The 19645-nt window shown below is 51.1% G+C and overlaps 2 protein-coding genes across 3 annotated transcripts in view; one reads left to right on the top strand and one right to left on the bottom strand.

The window, feature by feature from the left end:
* Window positions 1-194: 194 nt before the first annotated feature.
* CTNS (cystinosin, lysosomal cystine transporter) lies at window positions 195-17368 on the bottom strand. 2 transcript variants are annotated; one of them, XM_036269681.1, is made up of 12 exons: window positions 17274-17368; window positions 16238-16317; window positions 12789-12867; window positions 11052-11136; window positions 9465-9568; window positions 9229-9360; window positions 4870-4969; window positions 4658-4777; window positions 3513-3683; window positions 1709-1826; window positions 1369-1483; window positions 195-1022 (listed from the first exon to the last, which is right to left on the bottom strand). In XM_036269681.1, exons 2-12 carry the CDS (start codon window positions 16296-16298, stop codon window positions 920-922), a joined length of 1188 nt encoding a protein of 395 aa, XP_036125574.1. In that variant the 5' UTR covers window positions 16299-16317; window positions 17274-17368; the 3' UTR covers window positions 195-919. The 2 variants fall into 2 exon arrangements, with proteins under 2 accessions (XP_036125574.1, XP_036125575.1); XM_036269682.1 differs by having other exon boundaries at window positions 195-1483.
* Window positions 17369-17847: 479 nt separating this feature from the next.
* The window catches only part of SHPK (sedoheptulokinase), a 32540-nt gene continuing 30742 nt past the window's right edge, over window positions 17848-19645 (top strand). Inside the window, exon 1 of the mRNA XM_036268778.1 lies at window positions 17848-18049. Within this exon, the coding sequence (XP_036124671.1) occupies window positions 17882-18049 (168 nt within the window). The 5' untranslated portion in view covers window positions 17848-17881. The remainder of the gene's footprint in view (window positions 18050-19645) is intronic.

Below are 19645 nucleotides of genomic sequence, written 5' to 3'. Positions count from 1 at the left end.
ACACACCCGGCCCTGAGCAGGCAGGCGCCTTGCACCCGAGAGGGTTCCCCTGGTGAAGTGCCAGGTCGGCAGACTTCACAGCCCATTGTTTCCTCACACGAAGTGAGGGAGGCCGTCTCCCTAAGCCCCAAGTACTCGGTTCTGAAGCCAACACATGTGCCTCCCGCATCTGGTAAATGCTCAGAATACACAAGGAAACAGCCAGGTTTTAATTCGGGATCTAGGCCCCTCATTGATCTCGGAGTGAAGAGTTGGAGTGGACTGACAAACTCAAGGCATGTACAAGGCATGTCCTGGGGCCCTCCCCCTCCTGCCACAGGAAGGACCACAGGTTGAATTGGGATGGGATCAGGGCGGCCCGTGAGGATTGTGTGAGGCAGTCTCAAGTCTTTATCTGAGGCTCCCAGCCAAAACGTTGGTGAGTCTCAGATAGAAGTCTGGGAGAAGTGAGGGAAGGGAGGCCTGCCCTGCCCTCACCATCTGGCAGGTCAACAGGCCTCTAAGGCACGGATGGTGTGTGTGTGTGTGTGTCCTGCCCTCCAAACAGGGTAAGGAGCAGCTGGAGGGACTCGTCTGGGGCCCGGACTCGTCTGGGGCCCTGACTCTAGGAAAGTGGAGGTAGGCAGACAGCCACTCCCAAAACACCCCTCCAAAAAATCCAAAAGGGGTGTTAGTGTGATGAAAATCCAGAAGGTATTGGGCCTGAGTCCAGTTCAGAACCAATCTGTTGGATACTAAAGACCCAGAAGTCTTTTCCTTCAGAGAAGGGACCCTAAGGCCTGACCCCAAAGTCCTGGCCCTCTGCCACCAGCACCAGCACCTCTCAGTCCACGGGCCACAGCACCTGGCTGCTTGGTCTCTGGGAATACAGCAGTGCCACCAAAGTGCCCTTGGCTCTCCCAGCTGCAAGGTCAGTCCTTCAGGCTGCTCCCAGAAACGCTGGTTGCCTGGGGCAAGGCCTTCTGCTCCCAGCTCCGCGTCCAGTCCTGCTTGGGATGGCTGTCAGGACCTGTGGGCGCTGCCTGTAGCCTTAAAGAAAATAGAGACGGCAGCCTCAAGTGGCAGGAGGGCCAGATCACTGGCCAGTAAGACGCGCGAGGGGCCGCCAGCAGTGTGGCTTTCAATCTTGGAGCAGAGTCTGGTGTCTGTCCCAGAGGGAGGTCTCTCCCCAGCCCTGGAAATCCTGGACAAAGGCAGGCTGGTTTGTGTTTAAGGCATCTGGCCCCAAGGAAGAGAACGCTTCTCCACTGCTGGCACACGGAGCCAGCCCTGCGCTCCAGACCGCTTCTCCAGCCTTCCTGGTGGGCCCAGGGCCCAGGGCCCAGGCCATTCACACTGGGGCCCTGGTGCTAGTGCACCTGCTCATACCCGGGTTTCTTTTTGTACAAGCAGAAGTGCTGGATGAAGAAGACAACATCAAAGAAGATGGAGAAAATGCCGAGTCCAAACTTGGTTGGGTCTCCAAAGATCAGTGTCCACTGGTCTGTAAACAGCCAGAGAGGGTACAGAATCTGGTTTTAGGTTGGCAGCTTGTGGGGCTGTGGAGGGTGGGGATCCTCACCTGCCCAGGAAACCACAAACCCTCCAGCTGCAAATGCCCCAGGTGATCTGGGGGCTGGGACTGCTTGGCCTCCCCAGCTGTGAGGCTCGGGGCTAGCCTCCCCCCACCACCCGTCTTGTGCCCCCGGCCCACCGCTGATGGACTCACCATTGTTGTAGGACTGGAGGAACATCTGGAGGAGGCTGAAAGAGCCCCCAGTGAAGTCCAGAAGCACGTTGCCAATGCTCCAGCCCTCAGTGCTTTTGTAGACAAAGTTCATATAGGCCTGGGCAGGCAGACAAAGAGGGCGGTGAGGGGGCTGGGTGGCTGCCTCATGCACCTTGTGACTGCCACTCCAAACAAGCTGTTTCCTCCCACTGTGTCCGGCCTCTGCTCCAAGGAACACAGTGGCCTTTGGGCTCTGACAAGCCTTGGCAGAGAGCAGTTTGGATGGTCCTGGGGCCCCCCTCCTCCCATCCTGTACCACACCACTCCAGTGGAGGGAGGCTGGCATGCGGCTCCGCTCCTCCATCTTCATCCCTCCCCGTCTGGGACAAAGCCCTATTGTGGTTTTCCAGCCACTTGGAGTTTTCTCCTCATCAGTGAAGACTCTCCCCAAACAGCCCAGACTTTGTGCTGTGCTTGCGAATCTGAGCTGGGAGTCCGATGCCTGGTTCGGCACACCAGCTCCGCCACCGGATGTTACCTTGGGAGGATTACCCGAGTTCTCCCAGCCCTGGTTTCTCCACCTGTAGAGGGGGCTGACCTCCTAGGCCCCAACCCTGGCTGGGCTCCGAGGTCTGGCTCAGGCTTCCCAGTCTAATGGGTGGATCCACTCAGACCCCCCTCCCCTCTTTCCTGCTGCCAGTGCCCCACATCCTGGGTTTCTGTGACTTGGCCTCCGTAGTGGTCTTCTCCCAGTCAGCCATCAGCCAGGTCCCCTTTCTTGCCCCCCCCCCCCCCCCCAGTCTTGGATGTTTCGGACATTTCCAAATCGGGTCTCCTGACTCCCAGGTTTCCCAGCCCCAAGCTTTCCCACATTCAGGGATGGAGGCCGCACTTCCCTTAAGACTTCACCCCACCCCAAAGCCTTCTCCTCAAGCCCCTGGTACCCGGCACCACATCCCTTTAGCTCAACACTGCTCAGCCAGCAAGGCCTCCTCGCTGCCCGCGCATTCTGCCTGTGCCTCGGTGTGGGCTGCCCCTAGCCTGAACGCCCCTCCTCTCGTGTCCACAGGATCAGTCCTGTTTATCCTTAAGGGTCTAGCTCTGTTTCCAGACCCTCCAGGAGACTGGCTGACTCTGGCCAAAAATGCTGAGCCCTTAAACACAAGGTTCCCTGTGCTGCAGGGCTGAGGAAGGGACTGCTCCACTGAGAAGGGGGTGAGTTAAACGAGGCCTCCACTCATACGTGGAGCCTGCAGTTGGCCCTTATTTCACATATGAACCTGTTCCGGGCCGTTCCAGCTATGGGGAAAGACATGTTTGACTCTAAGACCCGGGTCTGAACAAGCCTGAGGACTTGAGGGTGGTTGCTGAGGGTCCACAAGGAAGACCTGGATGGGACCTCCGAGAAAAACATCTCTGGATGGGAGGTGGAGGTCACAGTGGCGGGCTCTCTCCTCCCACTGGATCTTTCCCTGCTGCTGCTCGTCGGGAAGTCAGTTGTGGTAACGGGGGCAGAACTGAAGTCAGGAGCAAAGCTGGGATGGGAATGGGAGTGACTTGCACAACCCTGGACTCAGAGCCAGTGTGAGCACAGACAAGTCTCCACTGAGGTCTTGTGATTCCGGCTCCAGGGGAAGCAGGCAGCGGGAACGGCCAGAATTCACCCAGCCCTGCTCCTGCTGCCCCGTGGCTTCCACTGCGGCTTTCCCCCCGTCTCCTCGCCCAGCCGCAGCAGGACCCGGGCTCTGTGTCTCAGCCCCCATTCTAATGGCCACGTGAACAGTGAGGACGGCCCTGAAGGTACCTGTGGGAAATACTTGACCAGCGTCACCGCCAGCTTGATGTAGGAGAAGAAGAAGAGAGACTGCAGCCACGTGGTTACCCCAACTACGGCCAGAATCATGGCGACGAGTGCGAAGAGCCACGAGAGAACCAGGAAGCCCACGGCAGGCCAGGACACACGCTGGTTGCCTCGCTGAGGACGAGAGAGGGTAGGTAAGTGGGGTGTGGGTGAGGGAACAAGGACCCCAACACCAGCAATACCCTTGTTACTATCGGGGCCTCTAGTTCAGTCCTTCTTGGAATTTCTGGAGCCCATTTGCTTCTTGTTTCCACAAGGCACAACTGGGTGCCCCTCAGAGCCCCCCAGGAGCGGAGGGTGTTGGGGACGGAACCCAACATCTCATCCCAGCCCGGGCTTGTTCCATGATGCAGAGGGAGCCTGGTCATCTCTGGAACCTGTCCCCTACGCAGTACTACCTTTCCCTGAAGGCCGCCTTCACCCAAGCGTCACAGCAGAGTAAGAGAACCCAGGAGGTGGGGCCCAAGCAGCCCGACCTAACAACGCCCTCTCCGGCCGAAGCACCACACAGATGACCCTCCGGCAGCACTGCTGAGTCCAGACAGTTCAGACCTCTCCGGACCCTCATGAGCCTACTCCCCACACTGGCACCCTGAACCCCACCTACCCCCTTCGGCTCATGATTCCTCTTATTGCCCCTTGGCCTTCATAGTTCTGTCCCCCAGCTTGGGGTGCCCTGCCTTGGCCCTTTTCCCGAGGGCCACGGAACCTTTAGTCACCCCACTGACTACCCTAAACATCATTTCCTTGATGTCCTCCTTCCCCCTCCTCGCTGGTTGGGCCAGGCCTCCAAGAGCTGCCATGTTCTCCCCTCCCCCTCAGCTCTCAGCCTGCCGGGTCATCACTGCCTGTGTCCCTCACCCCAGACCTGGGGCTGGGGGGTACAGCCTGGGGCATAGGGTGGTCCCTGTGCCCAGCACAAGGCCTCGCCTGTTATCTTGGCCCCATTGAGCAGATGCTGAGTGAACATGTCTTTTCTGAGGGTCACCGCGTCTTCCATAGTAAAACAGCAGGTGGGTGGCAGGTGGTGGTGGTGGTGGGTGCTGGCCTGGCAGCCACAGGGGGCAAGTGACAATTTCCTCTCTCACCTCATATAGGAGGCACTGCAGTAGGACAACCAGGGTGAGAGCGACGGCATGCAGGCTGAAGAAGACATCGTTACTCTCCACGGGGTTCACTCCATTCGGGTATTTGAGGAAAAACTGCTCCTGTTAAGGGGTTGTGGAGAAGCTGAGGAGTGAGGGGCAGCCACGCCACTGAACAGCGTGGACCGGGCTGTGGTGGGTGGACAGGGCCATACCTTGATGTGTGACACCCAGAAGAGGCCGATGTTGAACACGCTGTAAGCCATGAAGCCCGTCAGGTTCAGGGCAACAAAGTCGAAGCTCAGACCAACAACACTGTGGGGTGGGGAGATGGAGACAAGGTGGGGCAGGAGGTGGGACTGGGCCAGTGAAGGCATGGGAGGGGCAGAGCTCCCAGTACTTGCCAGAAGGGAAGGAGGGCCCGGCTCCCCCAAGCAGAGCACTGGCCTCAGGTCCCCTTCATGCCACTATTGATGCCACCAATCCACCCTCTTGGGAACTGTTTCCTCCTGCCTGAAGTCCTGGCCCCAGAGGGAAGTTTGGAGCCTCCTGCAGAAAGGAGGCATCTCCCTCCCTGGCTCCCAGCTCAGCAGCCCTTCAAGAGGGCCATATGGCTAGGGTGACCGCAGAAAAGCTTGTGTCCTTGCTGCCTGAAGACACCATCCCAGGCCCACGTTGTCCTCCCTCCCTTCTATTGTAACAGACAGACAATATCCTATTCATTTTCAGGAGCACATCATAGTAATTTGATATTTATATACTTTACGAAATGATCCGCACAATAACTCTAGTTACCGTCTGTCACTATATTACTGACATTTCCTGTGCTACACATCACATCCCCATGACTTACTTTTCAACTGGACGTTATAATCCCCTTCACCGATCTCACCCACTCCCCAAAGCCCCCTGCCCTGGTAACCACTAGTTTGTTTCCTATGTCTGAGTCTGTTTCTGTTTTATTTTTAGATTCCATGTTATAAGTAAAATCATTCAAGTGTTTCTTTTTTTTTTCTGATTCATTTCACTTAGCATACCTTCTAGGTCCATACATGTCAAAAATGGCAAGATTTCATTCTTTATTATGGCCAAGTAATGTTCCATCATATTAATGTACCACATCTTTTTTTTTTTTTTTTTAAGTCCTCACCTAAGGGTATTTTTCCATTGATTTTCAGAAAGAGTGGGAGGGAGAGAGAAACATCGATGTGAGAGAGACACATCGATTGGTTGTTTCCCGCACTACCCCAACCAGGGCTGGGAATCAAATCACAACCGAGGTAGGTGCCCTTGACCAGAATTGAATCCATGATTCTTTGGTGCACAGGCTGATGCTCTAACCACTGAGCAAAACCAGCCAGGGCAATGTACCACACCTTTATCCATTTATCTATCAATGGACACTTAGGTTGCTTCCATATCTTGGTTATTATAAACAATTCTGCAATGAACCTAGGGATTGCATATTATCTTTTCAAATTAGTGTTTTTGTTGTCCTCAGATAAATACCCAGAAGTGGAACTGCTGGATCATATGGTAATTCTATTTTTAATTTTTTGAGGAACCTTCATATAGATTTCCATAGTGGCTGCATTATTTTAAATTACCACCAGGGTGCCTGGCCAGTGATGCTCAGTGGTTGAGCATCAATCCATGCACCAAGAGGTCGCCGGTTCAATTCCTGGTCAGGGCACATGCCCAGGTTGTGGGCTGGATCCCTGATGGGGGGCATGCAAGAGGAGGCCAACTGATGTTCTCTCTCTCTCTCTCTCAAATCAAGAAAGAAAAAAAAGCCCTGGCCAGTTTGGCTCAGCGGTTGGAGCGTCGGCCTGCGGTACAGAGAGACCCGGGTTCGGTTCCTGCTAAGGGCATGTACCTCGGTTGCAGTTTGTCCCCGGCCCTGGTTGGTCGTGCGGGTGGCAACCACTCGATGTGTCCCTTCATATCGATGTTTCTCTCTTTCTCTCTTCCTCTCTCTCCCTCCCACTTTATCTGAACAAAAAATGGAAAAATGTCCTCGGGTGAGGATAAAAAAAAAAAAAAAAAAAGAAAGAAAAAAAAAAATGCCACCAGTGTATGAGGGTTCTCTTTTCTCTACATCCTTGACAACACTTATTTTTTGTGTTTTTGATGACAGCCATTCTGACAGGTGTGAGGTGATATCTCTTGGTTTTGATTTACATTTCCCTGGTGATTAGTGATGTTGAGCATCTTATCATGTGCCCGTTGGCCATCTGCATCTTTGGAAAAATGCCTATTCAGGTCCACTGCCCATTTTTTAAATCAAGTAGTTTACATTTTTGATAATAATTATTATTACTATTATTTTTATCCTCACCCGAGGACATTTTTTGTTCAGGTAGAGTAGAAGGGAGAGAGAGAGAGATAAACATCGACGTGAAAGAGACACATCGAGTGGTTGCCACCTGCACGACCCAACCAGGGCCGGGGACAAACTGCAACCAAGGTACGTGCCCTTACGGGAACCGAACCCGGGTCTCTCCAGACCACAGGCCGATGCTCTAACCGCTGAGCCAAACTGGCCAGGGCTGATAATTATTTATATAAGTTCTTTGTAGATTTTGGCTATTAACCCCTTATTAGGTGTATGACTTGCAAATATCTTCTCCCATTCAATAGGTTGCTTTGTTTTGTTGGTTTCCTTAGCTGTGCAAAAAGGTTTTTAATTTTATGTAATTCCATTTGTTTATTTTTGCTTTTGTTGATTGAAAAGACATATCCAAAAAAATATTGCTAAAACTGATGTCAAAGAGCTTAGTGCCTGTTTTCTTCTAGGAGTTTTATGGTTTCAGGTCTTACATTCAAGTCTTTAATCAAAATGATTTAGGACAGTGGTCCAGTTTCGGTCTTTTGCATGTAGTTGTCCAGTTTTCTCAACACCATTTATTGAAGAGACTGTCTTTACTTCTTTTTAAAAAATCTTCACCCAAGGATATGTTTTAATTGATTTTTAGAGAGAGAAGAGAAACATTGACTGCTTGCCTCCCATACAGGCCCCAACCAGGAATCAAACCTGCAACCTTCTGGTGTATGAGACAACACTCTAGCTAGGGGCCCATTGTATATTCTTTCTTTTTTTAAAATGTTTTTTTAATTGATTTTTTAGAAAGGGAGAGATAGGAACATGGATGTAAGAGTTACATCAATTGGCTGCCTCCTGCATGCCCCCTACTGGGGATTGAGCCTACAACCTGAGTACGTGCCCTGACTGGAAATCAAACCGGGACCTCTCAGTCCATGGGATGATGCTCAATCCACTAGTCACACCAGCCAGGCACCACTGTATATTCTTGACTGCTTTGTCATAGATTGACTGTGTATGTGTGGGTTTATTTACAGGCTCTCTATTCTATTCCATTGATCTACGTATCTGTTTTTGTGACAGTACCATGCTGTTTTGATTACTATAGCCTTGTTGTATAGTTTGATATCAGGGAATGTGATACCTCTTCTTTCTCAAGATTGCTCTGGATATTTGGGGTCTTTGTGGTTCTATACTAATTTTAGGATCTTTGTTATAGATCTGTGAAAAATACCATTGATAATTTGATGGAGTTTGCACTGAATCTGCAGACTGCTTTAAGTAAATAGGGACATTTAAACAATATTAATTCTTCCAATCCATAAGCATGGTATATTGTTCCATTATTTGTATCTTTATCAATGTCTTTCATCGATGTCTTACAGTTTTCAAAATACAGGTCTTTCACCTCCTTGGTTAAATTTATTCCTAGGTATTTTAATTTTTTTGATGCAATTGTAAATGGGATTGTTTTCTTAATTTCTCTTTCTGAAACACTATTATTAGTGTATAGAAACACAATGTGGATTTCATTTACATATAGTCTAGGTGCCTTTTAAGTAACTGTTTTTTTTCTGTGCCCCAGGGTGGGTCAGCCCTTGCACAGGCCCCTCAGTAATACACCTCCCTGTTGCAGATCTCAATGTTGTCAGGGGATGGGATTCCCTTGTTATCATGTCTCCATCTCTCCTACCCTTCTGTATGTGGTCCCTCTATCCTTTGTTGTGCAGAAACTGTTCAATAGGCCCTTAATTCTTAGCAGGAACTGTTCTATGTGTAGGCGTATATTTGGTATGTCTGTGGGAGGAGGCAAGTTCTGGGTCTTCCTACACCTACATCTTGGCCTCGCCTCCCACTCTATTTTTAAAATCAAGGTGGATAGGCTCAGTCTCCAAGGCTGAAGGATCCACACTTGGCACTGGAGAATGACTTGACACTAATTCCTCCAGGGCTGGGTGGACCAAGATGAGAGCATATTTGGGTGGACTTCACCCCCACCCAGCCCATTCTCCACTTCACTGAGAAGCCCCATTTTGTTGCTTTCGCAGGGAGGAGCTGAACTGGGCAAGAGACAAACGGCCCAGCAGTACAAGTGCCACCACAGGCTCTTAGAGCTTTCACATCAACTTTCTAGAAAGGGCAGGAAGGGAGATGAGCAAAGGGGGAAAGTCTGAACCCATGCTACCTACAGCTCACTGCAATGCCCATCACAGGAACCAAATGAACCTGCACATACAGCTCAGCAGATTACCTCTTCCGCCTCCAGTTCATGATCACCTGAGGATAGAAGGAGATGGACCAGGCTGCAAAGTAGATCCAGCCAATCACCTGGTTTATGATGTTGATGATGTTGCTGTGGATCACCAAGAAGCGTATCCTTGGGCTAGAAAGAATTTGGGGACCAGGATGAGCTAAGGCTGGGTTCCTGAAGGAAATCCTCACGTGCCCAGCACTGCCTCCCTTCTCATCATTTAAGCCCCAGCTTACCCAGTTTGGTTGGAATGATTTCCATGCAGAAAAACAGTAAGTTGTCCCACATTTTGAGATGTCACTTGAAAAGATGACTCTGTCACTCTGGGAGGCACCACAACCTATTAGGAAAACTGGATTTGACCCAGTGCCATGTATTTATTGGGACCTCACTGAGTCCTATGTTGCCGGCTATACACTAGGAAATGTAGGACAGATCACACAGGGTTCCTGCCTTTCAGGAACTTACTAACAAAAGGGAGAAATATTGGACCAACCAGCTAACTGGAACCCCTCATACACCAGTGTGCTAGACTTTCTGAGCAGAACACGGTTCTGCCCCCAGGCCCACCCCTGGCTTATATCTCTGAGGAAAGGTGGGATGGCTCTCTTCCTCTCACTAGCCATGAGATCTGGGGATCAAGCTGGACCTCAGAGAGCTGAGTGCCAGAATGTACTGTTAGAACCAATGGCTTCTCTTAGCCTGTAGCAGGCCTTACACCCTGGGGCGGAAGCTGTGTCTAATGATGTGTGATGTTCACCATGGGATGAGATGAGATTCTCTTCTCATATAAGGTCCTTCTAGGTGAACACTCTTTTTTCTTTGGTTATTTCTCACCTGAGGATATTTTTCCCACTGATTTTTAGATTGGGGGGGCATAGATGTAAGAGGGACACATCAATGGGTTGCCTCCCGTAGGACCCGGACTGGGATGGGGATCGAACCTGCTACCCAGGTACGTGCCCTTGACAAGGAATCAAACCCATGACCCTTCAGCCCACAGGCTGATGCTCTGACCACTGAACCAAGCTGGCTAGGGCCTAGGTGAACACTCTTTATTTGACCATGCTTCCATACGGTTTGCTTGCTAAGGGGATCAGAGCCAGTTTGCACTCCATTTGTACAACCATGCAGGGCCTCATGACATGCCTTATTGTCATCAATTTCATCCCTGTATTCATTTTGTCTGGTTTTTTAAAACCCTCGTTAACTCTATACTGCCTCCCCTATTGACCTTTTTTTAATCTAAATTTTTCAGTGATTGGCTCAAATCCTTGTTAAGGCAGAAACAGGATATATATAAACAAACAAATGCATTGGGGACTATGAACAGTTATTGCTGTGATACCAGGAAGACTGTGGCACGAGTTTTAGGAAATCTCCGAACAGTGCTTTGCAAACTTTAATGTGGACCCACACCAACCAGGGATGTTGTTCATATGTAGACTTTGAATCGGTAGATCTGGAATGGGGCCTGAGATTCTGCATTTCTAAAAGGTTTTCAAGCAGGGACAATGCTGCTGGGCCACGAACGCCCTTTGAGTAGCAAGGTCTTAGAAAAACTATCTTAAGAGTTTCTTCTACACCCTCAGAACCATTTTTTTGCCTCCAATTTCTTACCATCACCTTCCTAATTCCATCTACACTGCATAAAATGCTCATCCTCAAAGAGATCAACAAAGCCAAAATTAGAGATTTCTATAATGATGGGACAGGGGCAGCCCATGGTATAAAAACAAAGTGGCCGACGTCCAGAAGCACTTGAATTAAAATGTGTTGTTACCCGGCAGTTCTGTACCCATCAGTTAAGGTTCATTACTTACTTCATCAGGGAGCTCAAGGATAGTAATATTTTTTGAATGAAATGTGATTTCAAAAGTGATCACCAAGGACGCATTTAGTGGATGCCTGTGGAGGACAAGAGTCTGGTTACTACTGAGAAGCTGGACACTGTGAGATCTCAACCCACCTTCTGGATTTTGCACGGGGCTTGTCATTTCTCAAGTAGTTAGGGTGAGGAAGTGCCATGTGCTCAGCTGGAGGGGTTGAGAGGTGGGCTCCCTGCTCCTTTATCAGGAGAGATGTCCCGCGGGCTGGGTGAGAACATGAGAAGGGGTGACAATGGCTGTGAGGACCAAAGAAGGTGTCCAGAGGCTGGCAGGACCACATCTGCTCTGGTGGGAAAGGCTTCTGAGAGGACTCAGGTCTGAGCAGAGAACAGCATGTCCCCAGAAAGCCATGAGATATGTCTGACTGGGAGCAGTTCGTGGGGCCTCAGGGCTGGACTTAAGCCTGGAGTTAATTTGGAAGGCAGTGGAAAGCCACTCAAGGATTCTGGAGAGGGGAGAGTGGTGGTGAGGGGATCACATATGAGATTTACAAGGTGTCCATGTGCAGAAGTGGCAGGGGCTAGAAATGGAATGCAGGTCTGTTGAGGAGCCTTGGTACCAAAGCTTTGGCTTGAGGACGAATTTCCCAGGAGAGGTGAGGAGAGGGAGAAGGAGAGAGAGAAAAGGACAGGACTCCAGACCTTCATCTACAGCAGTGGTTCTCAACCTTCCTAACGCCGCGACCCTTTAATACAGTTCCTCATGTTGTGGTGACCCCCAACCATAAAATTATTTTTGTTGCTACTTCATCACTGTAATTTTGTTTTCTGATGGTCTTAGGCGACCCCTGTGAAAGGGTCATTTGACCCCTAAAGGGGTCGTGACCCACAGGTTGAGAACTGCTGATCTACAGGAAGGAATCCTCGTGACTGGGAGGCAACAGGAGAGCGAAGCAGTGAAGGGTACAGAAGAGGGTGGCTCTCTGGCCATCTGAACTAGGGCGGCACCCTTGGGGCTGAACCAGCAGAGGTCAGCAAGAAAGACTCTCAGACAAGGCCAAGTGTGAGAGTCGCACAAGTGGGATCCAACAGATGGAGTCACTTCTGCTTTTTGAAGTGATCTAAGTGCTTGTCTGGCTGGTGTGGCACAGTGGTTGAGCATCGACCCATGCTCCAAGAGGTCATCAGTTTGATTCCCGGTTAGGGCACATGCCCAGGTTGTAGGCCCGATCCCCAATGGGGGGCATGCAGGAGGTGGCCAGATGATGTTCTCTCTCTTCGACGTTTCTCTCTCTCTCTCTCTCCCTCTCACTTCCTTTTTCTCTAAAATCAATAAAGGCAAAAAAGTTTTTATAGAAGTTAAAAAAAAAAAAAAGTGCTCAGCTCCTTACTGCCCAACCTTCAGGGCTCTCCTCAAATACTTAGAGCCTTGGAAAGGACCATTTTGAAGTCTGGCATCAACTGCTGGTCACTCAAGGGCTCTTCTCAGCTGGGGAAAGGCTCCTGACTCTGGAGAGAAGCCTCCATCCTGCTCCTCCCACCGGAAACAAGGATTCAGCGGATGGGGAAAAAGACTCTGGGACCTCGGTCTGCTGCCCAGGACAAGCGCCTCTCTTTCTTGGCTTCTCTTAAAGTGAAGAGGCAAAAACATCACACTTGAAAGATGAACAGATTGAGCCAGCTATGGGGTGAACAAGCTGGGCTGAGGACAGCACTAGGCCTGGGAACTTACTGAAGGGTGATGCTGACATTGGCTGAGCTTCCATTCTCCAGCACCACAGTGGGAGGAACAGCAAGGTTGACCGTCGACTCTGGAAGGACCCAAATCAATGGCATTAGTTATTCGGTCAGAGAACGTAGGCCCCAAGGAGATGTCTGAACTCATGATAACCCCTATGTTCCAGGTCAGTGGTTCTCAACCTTCCTAATGCCGCGACCCTTTAATATAGTTCCTCATGTTGTGGTGACCCCAACCATAAAATTATTTTCGTTGCTACTTCATAACTGTAATTTTGCTACTGTTATGAATTGCCATCGGAAATGTGTGTTTTCCGATGGTCTTAGGCGACCCCTGTGAAAGGGTTGTTCAACCCCCAAAGGGGTCGCGACCCACAGGTTGAGAATTGCTGTTCTAGATGATGACATGGAGGTTCTGAGAAGCTAAGTGATGGGACTGAAGCCCTTGTTATGCAGTGTCACCTACTGCCATTGACAGAGGGAGATACAGGCCCGAGTGGAGACTGCTAGCTTCCTCCCTGACGAGACAGGCCCTGAGGGTATGTGGCTGAGTTACACAGAGATAATTTTAGAACCACAGAGCCCCAAACTGTCACAAAGCAATTCAAGTCATGATCTGGGATCGAAAAACGTGGATGTGAACTACATCTTCGGATGGAAATCACAGGAGTCTCGTTTGTGGAGCTTAAATGGCCCTGCAGAACTGGCCCAGCCCCTTCTTGTACTCAGACACATGGGGTCCAGCTAACCTGTTTCTCAAGAACCCTTCTGGGCCCCCATACAAGCCCAAACCCAAACCCAGCTCCACTCATTCACTGCTGCCCTTCCTGAGGCTGACTGCTGGGGACTGGGGGAGACTGATGAACAAGACAAGCTGTTTCATTCTCCGAGAACTTGGCACTGAGGTGTTTGCTCAGGTGAAGGTAGACAAATAGGCCTCCAGGATGAAGGAAGAAGAGGTTTGCCCCAGGGCAATTTGACCACAGAACACCAGTCAGCCCTCTCTGACCTTTTCCTTTGTTCTTAGGGCAGCTCCCACCCGCCCCACCCCTACTCCCAGGTGTACTCAAAGTTCCAGGCATCCGTCCACCTCACCTCCCTTACCTCAAGGCCTTCAGAATTACACACAAAGTGTGACCATGAATCTAGACCAGAAGTGCAAGGGGGCCCACAAGCAAACACTCAACTTCATGGAGGTGGTCCTTGTTGGGCAGCGGCTGCAGGCAGGGCCCAGGTCTCTCTCTCCTCAGACCCGTGAAAGGCAGAAGATGAAGAACTGAAATTCTAGATGCTCAGGTTGGAAGGGCACTTAGAAGTTCTCTGCTGTCTGCTCCCCCTTCTCAGTACTCCTACCTGGCAGTGTGTCTTCCTCTGCTGGACACCGAGGGAGAGTAACACCATCTCCTCCAAGGGAATGGGCCAGTCTGGAACTTGCACTCCTGGAACTGGCTCTGCTACCTGGAACCTCTCAGACCCTATCTGAGCCACCTCCCCCATGCAAACCCTGCATGCGTGAATGCAGACACAGACTATGTCCTCCGCGTCCACAGGTATCCAAGCGGACACCCACTAGGGTCCCTCTGAGTGGCATGTCCTCACCCTGGCCCTTGCAGAGGCCAAGCTACTCAGAGCAGAGTAGGAAGGTCCTGTTATGTGTAGCCTCAGGGATTGGAGGCAGCTTTGACAACTCCACCTCTTCTCTCTGTCTGGACCACAGGCAACGACCGCTGAGCCAAACCGGCCAGGGCTCCACCTCTTCTCTCATAAACAGCTTGTGGCTTTGTTCTAGGCTTGCACAGCTGGGGTAGGTCCCTGCTGTTACTTTCTACCTAGAGCTGAGGACTATAACAGGTAAGCAATACTGTGACAAGACAGTACCTAGGACAGGGATGCTGAAAGTGATGCCAGGCAGCCACCAACACCTCTGGGTCCCCCAAGGCTCTGCTGGGGCTGTGGTCAGGGAGATTCCCATGGTCTGTGCTCTTCCACCATCTTCACATTTTAAAAAGAGAGGCTGTGGCTTGGCCAGTGTGGCTCACTGGTTGAGCATTAGGACCCAAGAGGTTGCCTGTTCGATTCCTGGTCAGGGCACATGTCCAGGCTGTGGGCCCAATCCCCAGTGGGGGGCATGCAGGAGGAGGCCAACCGATGTTCTCTCATTGATGTATCTATCTATCTCTCCTTCTCCCTTCCTCTCTCTCTAAAATCAATAAAGAAAAATATTTAAAATAAACAAATAAATAAAAAGGCTGTGAACTCTCAAAGAGCCAGATCAAGGGATGTTTACTTCCTTCTCCCTTAGTGCCACTGAAGACAGTGGTGCTCAGCAGCTGAGAGACTAGGCTCTGAAGTCAAACAGATCCATCCTGGCTCTGTCACTTCCTAGCTGTGTGACCATGGATAAGATACCTAACCTATCTGAGCCTCTGATTCCTCACCTATCAAATGGGGAGAACAGTGCTACCTATCTCACAGGGCATCGTAAAGATAAAATGGTGATGTCTGTGACTTTCCACATGGCCTGAGTGATAAATAATTGCTTTTGACTATTCTTTTTAAAAAATTATTATTATTTTTTATCCTCACCCGAGGACATTTTGCATTTATCTTTCAGATAGAGTGGGAGGGAGAGAGGGAGGAAAAGAGATAGAGAAACATTGATGTGAGAGAGACACATCGAGTGGTTGTCACCCACACAACCCCAACCAGGGTGGGGACAAATTGCAATGAAGGTATGTGCCCTTAGCAGAACTGAACCCGGATCTTTCTGGTCCGTCAGACGACGCTCTAACTGCTGAGCCAAACCATCCAGGGCTGCTTTTGACTATTCTTAACATCATGTACACAAGGCAGGATATTTTTTTTTAGCTCAAGATGGGAGTCAGTTAGGAAGCAGGCATCATATCCTGGGAAAGTACTTTTTAAAGTTTGCCTTGGGGCAGCAGTCTCTGGACACAACATTAGAATTACCAAGTGAGTCTTAATGAGACCACCCTAAGTTTCCTCTAAGGAGAGTCCATTTTTTTTTTAAGCTAATGCTTACTGGCATCCCCTAGGGTGCTCCCCACCCCACACCAGCCACTCTGTTACAATGTTAACTCACATTCTCTAATAATTACACTAAGAGGTGAGCATTATGATTCCTATTTCAGATCTAAGAAACTGAGAATCCCAAGAGGGTGTCTTGTCCACACAGCTCAGAAATGGTGGTGGCAGGATTCAAACCTAGGCCTGTCTGGTCTAAAGCCCAGGTTTTGGCTCCTTGTAAAACTCCTGGACCCCAGACCTGGGTCTGCTCCACCACTCAGTGTCTACGTGATCAAGGGCCAGGCAAGTAGACACAGTCTGGGCAGCCCTAAATCCTCCGCTACAAACAGGTCAGGCTACTTATTCTATAGCACTACTTCCCTCTTTACAAAGTTGATGACCCATTTCTAAACTTACCACATTTCTCTATGAGCTTCAGGAGAAAAAAAATAAAAATAATCAGCCAACTCCTTATCATGTTCCTTGATTTCAAAGAACTAGGAAGAAAAACAAATAGCAAGAGAAGTTACAGTTGGATCAGCTCAGTGGCAAGTGGACAGCATGCCCCCTGGAATCATGGCATGTACAGTTCATAAAGGACTTTCACTTCACCCCTGTGACCTCACCGGCTTTTCATCACCGGCTAGGAGAACAAGACTGGAGAACAAGACTCCAGGGAGGGCCCATTTCATATCTTTCTTTGATATGAAATGGGCTCAGAGAGACTAAAGGAGTTGTGTAAGATCCCACTCTGAGGAAGTAGATAAATACTGAATTTTTCCCTCTTCAACTGCTTCCTACTATCTAGTTAACACAAAGAAAGAATGTAGTTTTATTGGTTGAGGGTTCTTTTTCCCCAAAGTTCTTAAAACTGTGGTCAGACATTTGCTTTGTGAACCTATAAAACTTAAGGACATTAATTTCCTTCCCTACCTTGGGATAAGAGCCCAAGGGTTCTTCTTTTCCTCAACACTGTTGAAAAGGCAAAGCCCAGCAGTCCTCCCTCCTTCAGCCTGAAAACCCCAGAGGGCGGGGTCTCGTCCGGCCCGCTCCCCGGGAGCCCGGCCGAGCTCAGCACGCCGACTGGACCGGAGTTTCCGGAATGGTCCTCTCGGGGTCTCCCTTCTCCAAAGCAATCGGTAAACTCCGCCACTCAGATTCAGGCGGCAACTAAGCACAAGGCGGGGAAGGGGCTCGGACCGGCACTGGGACAGTCACGCACACCACCTCTGCAGCCCGGTGAGCCCTACCTCCGCTCACCACCACCTGGGCCCTCGAACCTGGGGAATGTCCGGTGTCGCAAGTCCGGGCTGGTGGCAGGGGATGGAACCCTGGCGCGGCTGAGGGCTGGATTTGCGGCAGGCTGCCCAACGGGCTTGCTGCACCAGCTCGGGGACTCGGGGGGTCCACCGGGGAATGGGGAGGAGGCTGTCGGGGCCGCGCCGGCTCTCACCTGAGATCCTCTGAGGCTCTGGACCGACCACACGGGACCTAGGAGATGCTTGGGGTGTGTACTCGCTGCTCCCGTTCGACTACACTTTGTATGGGGGCGGGCCTGAAGTCACCTGACCGAGCCACCTGATTTGCGGAGTCAACATTTCCATGTGATGCACTCTGGGAACTGTAGTTTTGACGAGTCTTAGCAGGGTTGGGGCGGAGTGGAGGGACGCAGGCACCTTGGCAGGGATGGGAGCTCCGTGTGAGGGAGTATTAAGCCACTTTTAGGGACGCAGAGGCTCTCGGAGTCCCGAGCACCTGTCAGCAAACCCCGCACTACATTTGAAAGCCAGATAGAGGCTGCCCTGGCGAGGCAGTCGCCGCCACTGACGTGGGCCCCAGCCCGACAGGGTGGTGCCTTCTAGGTCCCGCCTTCCTTCGCCTCTCCGCCTATAGCCGGGCCCGCTGCGAGGCGTGCGCGGGGCTCCGCCTTCCTCGACCAATGGGAAGACGAACAGCCTGCACTTTGAGCGTGGCCGAAGGCGCGGCAAGAGGGGCCCCGCCTCGGCGCCTCGGTCGCTGGTGCAGTGTGCAGACGAGACCTCCGCTCTGGTCCCCACAGCCATGGCTGCACCGTTGGTCACTCTCGGCATCGACCTAGGCACCACGTCTGTGAAGGCGGCCGTGGTGGAGGCCGCTCCCGGCGACCCATCGGGGTTTGTGGTACTGGCCAGCTGTGTCCGGGCCGCGCGGGCCGAGGCGGCGGCCCAGAGCTCGGCGGCCGGGCCCCAGGTGAGGCAGTGCCCTGGAGCCGCGCCGCCTCCAGGAGCCTCTTGACAACCCTCTCCCTCCCCAAGGAGGCCGCCCCAACACCCCTCTTCCTCAGAGAAGTTTCCCTGACTGCGCCAGCCTGCCTGACCGCCACCTGCCTGCTGCAGGTCCGTTCGGGGCTGCCCCAGGAGCCTTCCCACCTGCTGGCACCGGTCTCTCCACTCTCCGGCCTCCTCTCGGGGCCTCGCCCATAGTGCTTATCCCGTGCTCTCTGCCCTCCCCTTTCTGTACCCCGACCCGCGGGGAATCCTGTTCTTGTGCAGTTCTCCTCGAACCTGCCCGTGGCCTCAAGCTCGGTTCTGTTTATTTCCCAGGGCAGAGTCTGGATTTTCCTCTGGAAATCAGATTCAGAATGTGGACTGAACAACGCAAACATTTGCTCAGCAAAAGCCACTGCCCCACCCTCCCAAGTCCCCAAAGGCTAAGACACTTTGGAGGAAAACCAGATAGGACAGATAGACCACGGAGGAAAGACAGACAGATAAAAAGACATTGAGAGAGCCCTGGCCGGTTTGGCTCAGCGGTTAGAGCGTCGGCCTGCGGTCCGGAGAGACCCGGGTTCGGTTCCCGCTAAGGGCCTGTACCTCGGTTGCAGTTTGTCCCCGGCCCTGGTTGGTCGTGCGGGTGGCAGCCACTCGATGTGTCCCTTTCACGTCGATGTTTCTCTCTCTCCCTTCCTCTCCCTCCCGCTCTATCTGTACAAAAAATGGAAAAATATCCTCAGGTGAGGATAAAAAAAAAAAAATTAAAAAAATAAAAGACATTGAGAGGTCATTAGAAAAAGATCAGATTGATAACTACACACTACCACAGTGTATCTTGTGAAATTTGGTAATAATACCCTACAACTAGTGTCTTGTGAAAGCTGCAAGACAGAAATGGAGAGTTTTACCACAGTGGGCTCGGTTGTGAGATGTGGGTTCAGAAAGCACGTCAGTCCTCAGAGCTGGAGTCCATTAATTCCCTGCAAAAAGGTAGCTCTATGTTTAGTTAATGAACGATAGAAATTAATATCGAGGAACTTTGAGTAACCTTTTTTCTGGATCTGAGCTTGTTCTCAGAGTTGAAATAGGTGGCCGGTGGCCCCATCTAGCCACAAACCTCCATTTTCTGAGCCAAACACCACTCCCAGAGCTTTGTTTTTCCCGAGCTCTTGCCACATATCTGGACTCGGTTCTTTAGGGTTCAGAGTCCGTCTTGCTCAGAAGCATTTCAGATTAAGAAGTTTTTAGGAACACTTTGCATTTTCATAGAGGCTTTCAAAATTAGTTTCGTTGGGGGCATCAGGGCATTTTAGAATGATTGTTTCACTTCATGACTGACTCTGGGAGTGAGCAGCAGAGCTAAGATGACAGGGAGTGGGCATAGGCCACTTCTCTCTTGAAATAGCCACTTCTTGGACATTACTTTCTCCGCTTCCCCCAGGGTTCAGCAGGCTCCTCTGTTTACAGGCACACCCAGTGCACCACACATGCCTAATGATGGGTTTAGGGGAGGCCAGTGATAGCCCCCCTTGCAAACCACACAGGTGTGTTGTGCTCTGAGACAAACAGCATT

The sequence above is a fragment of the Molossus molossus genome, unplaced genomic scaffold, assembly GCF_014108415.1.
Source record: "Molossus molossus isolate mMolMol1 unplaced genomic scaffold, mMolMol1.p scaffold_m16_p_19, whole genome shotgun sequence".
Taxonomy (NCBI): Eukaryota; Metazoa; Chordata; class Mammalia; order Chiroptera; family Molossidae; genus Molossus; species Molossus molossus.
The sequence above is the reverse complement of the archived record's forward strand: the minus strand, read 5'-3'. Positions and strand labels throughout refer to the sequence as shown.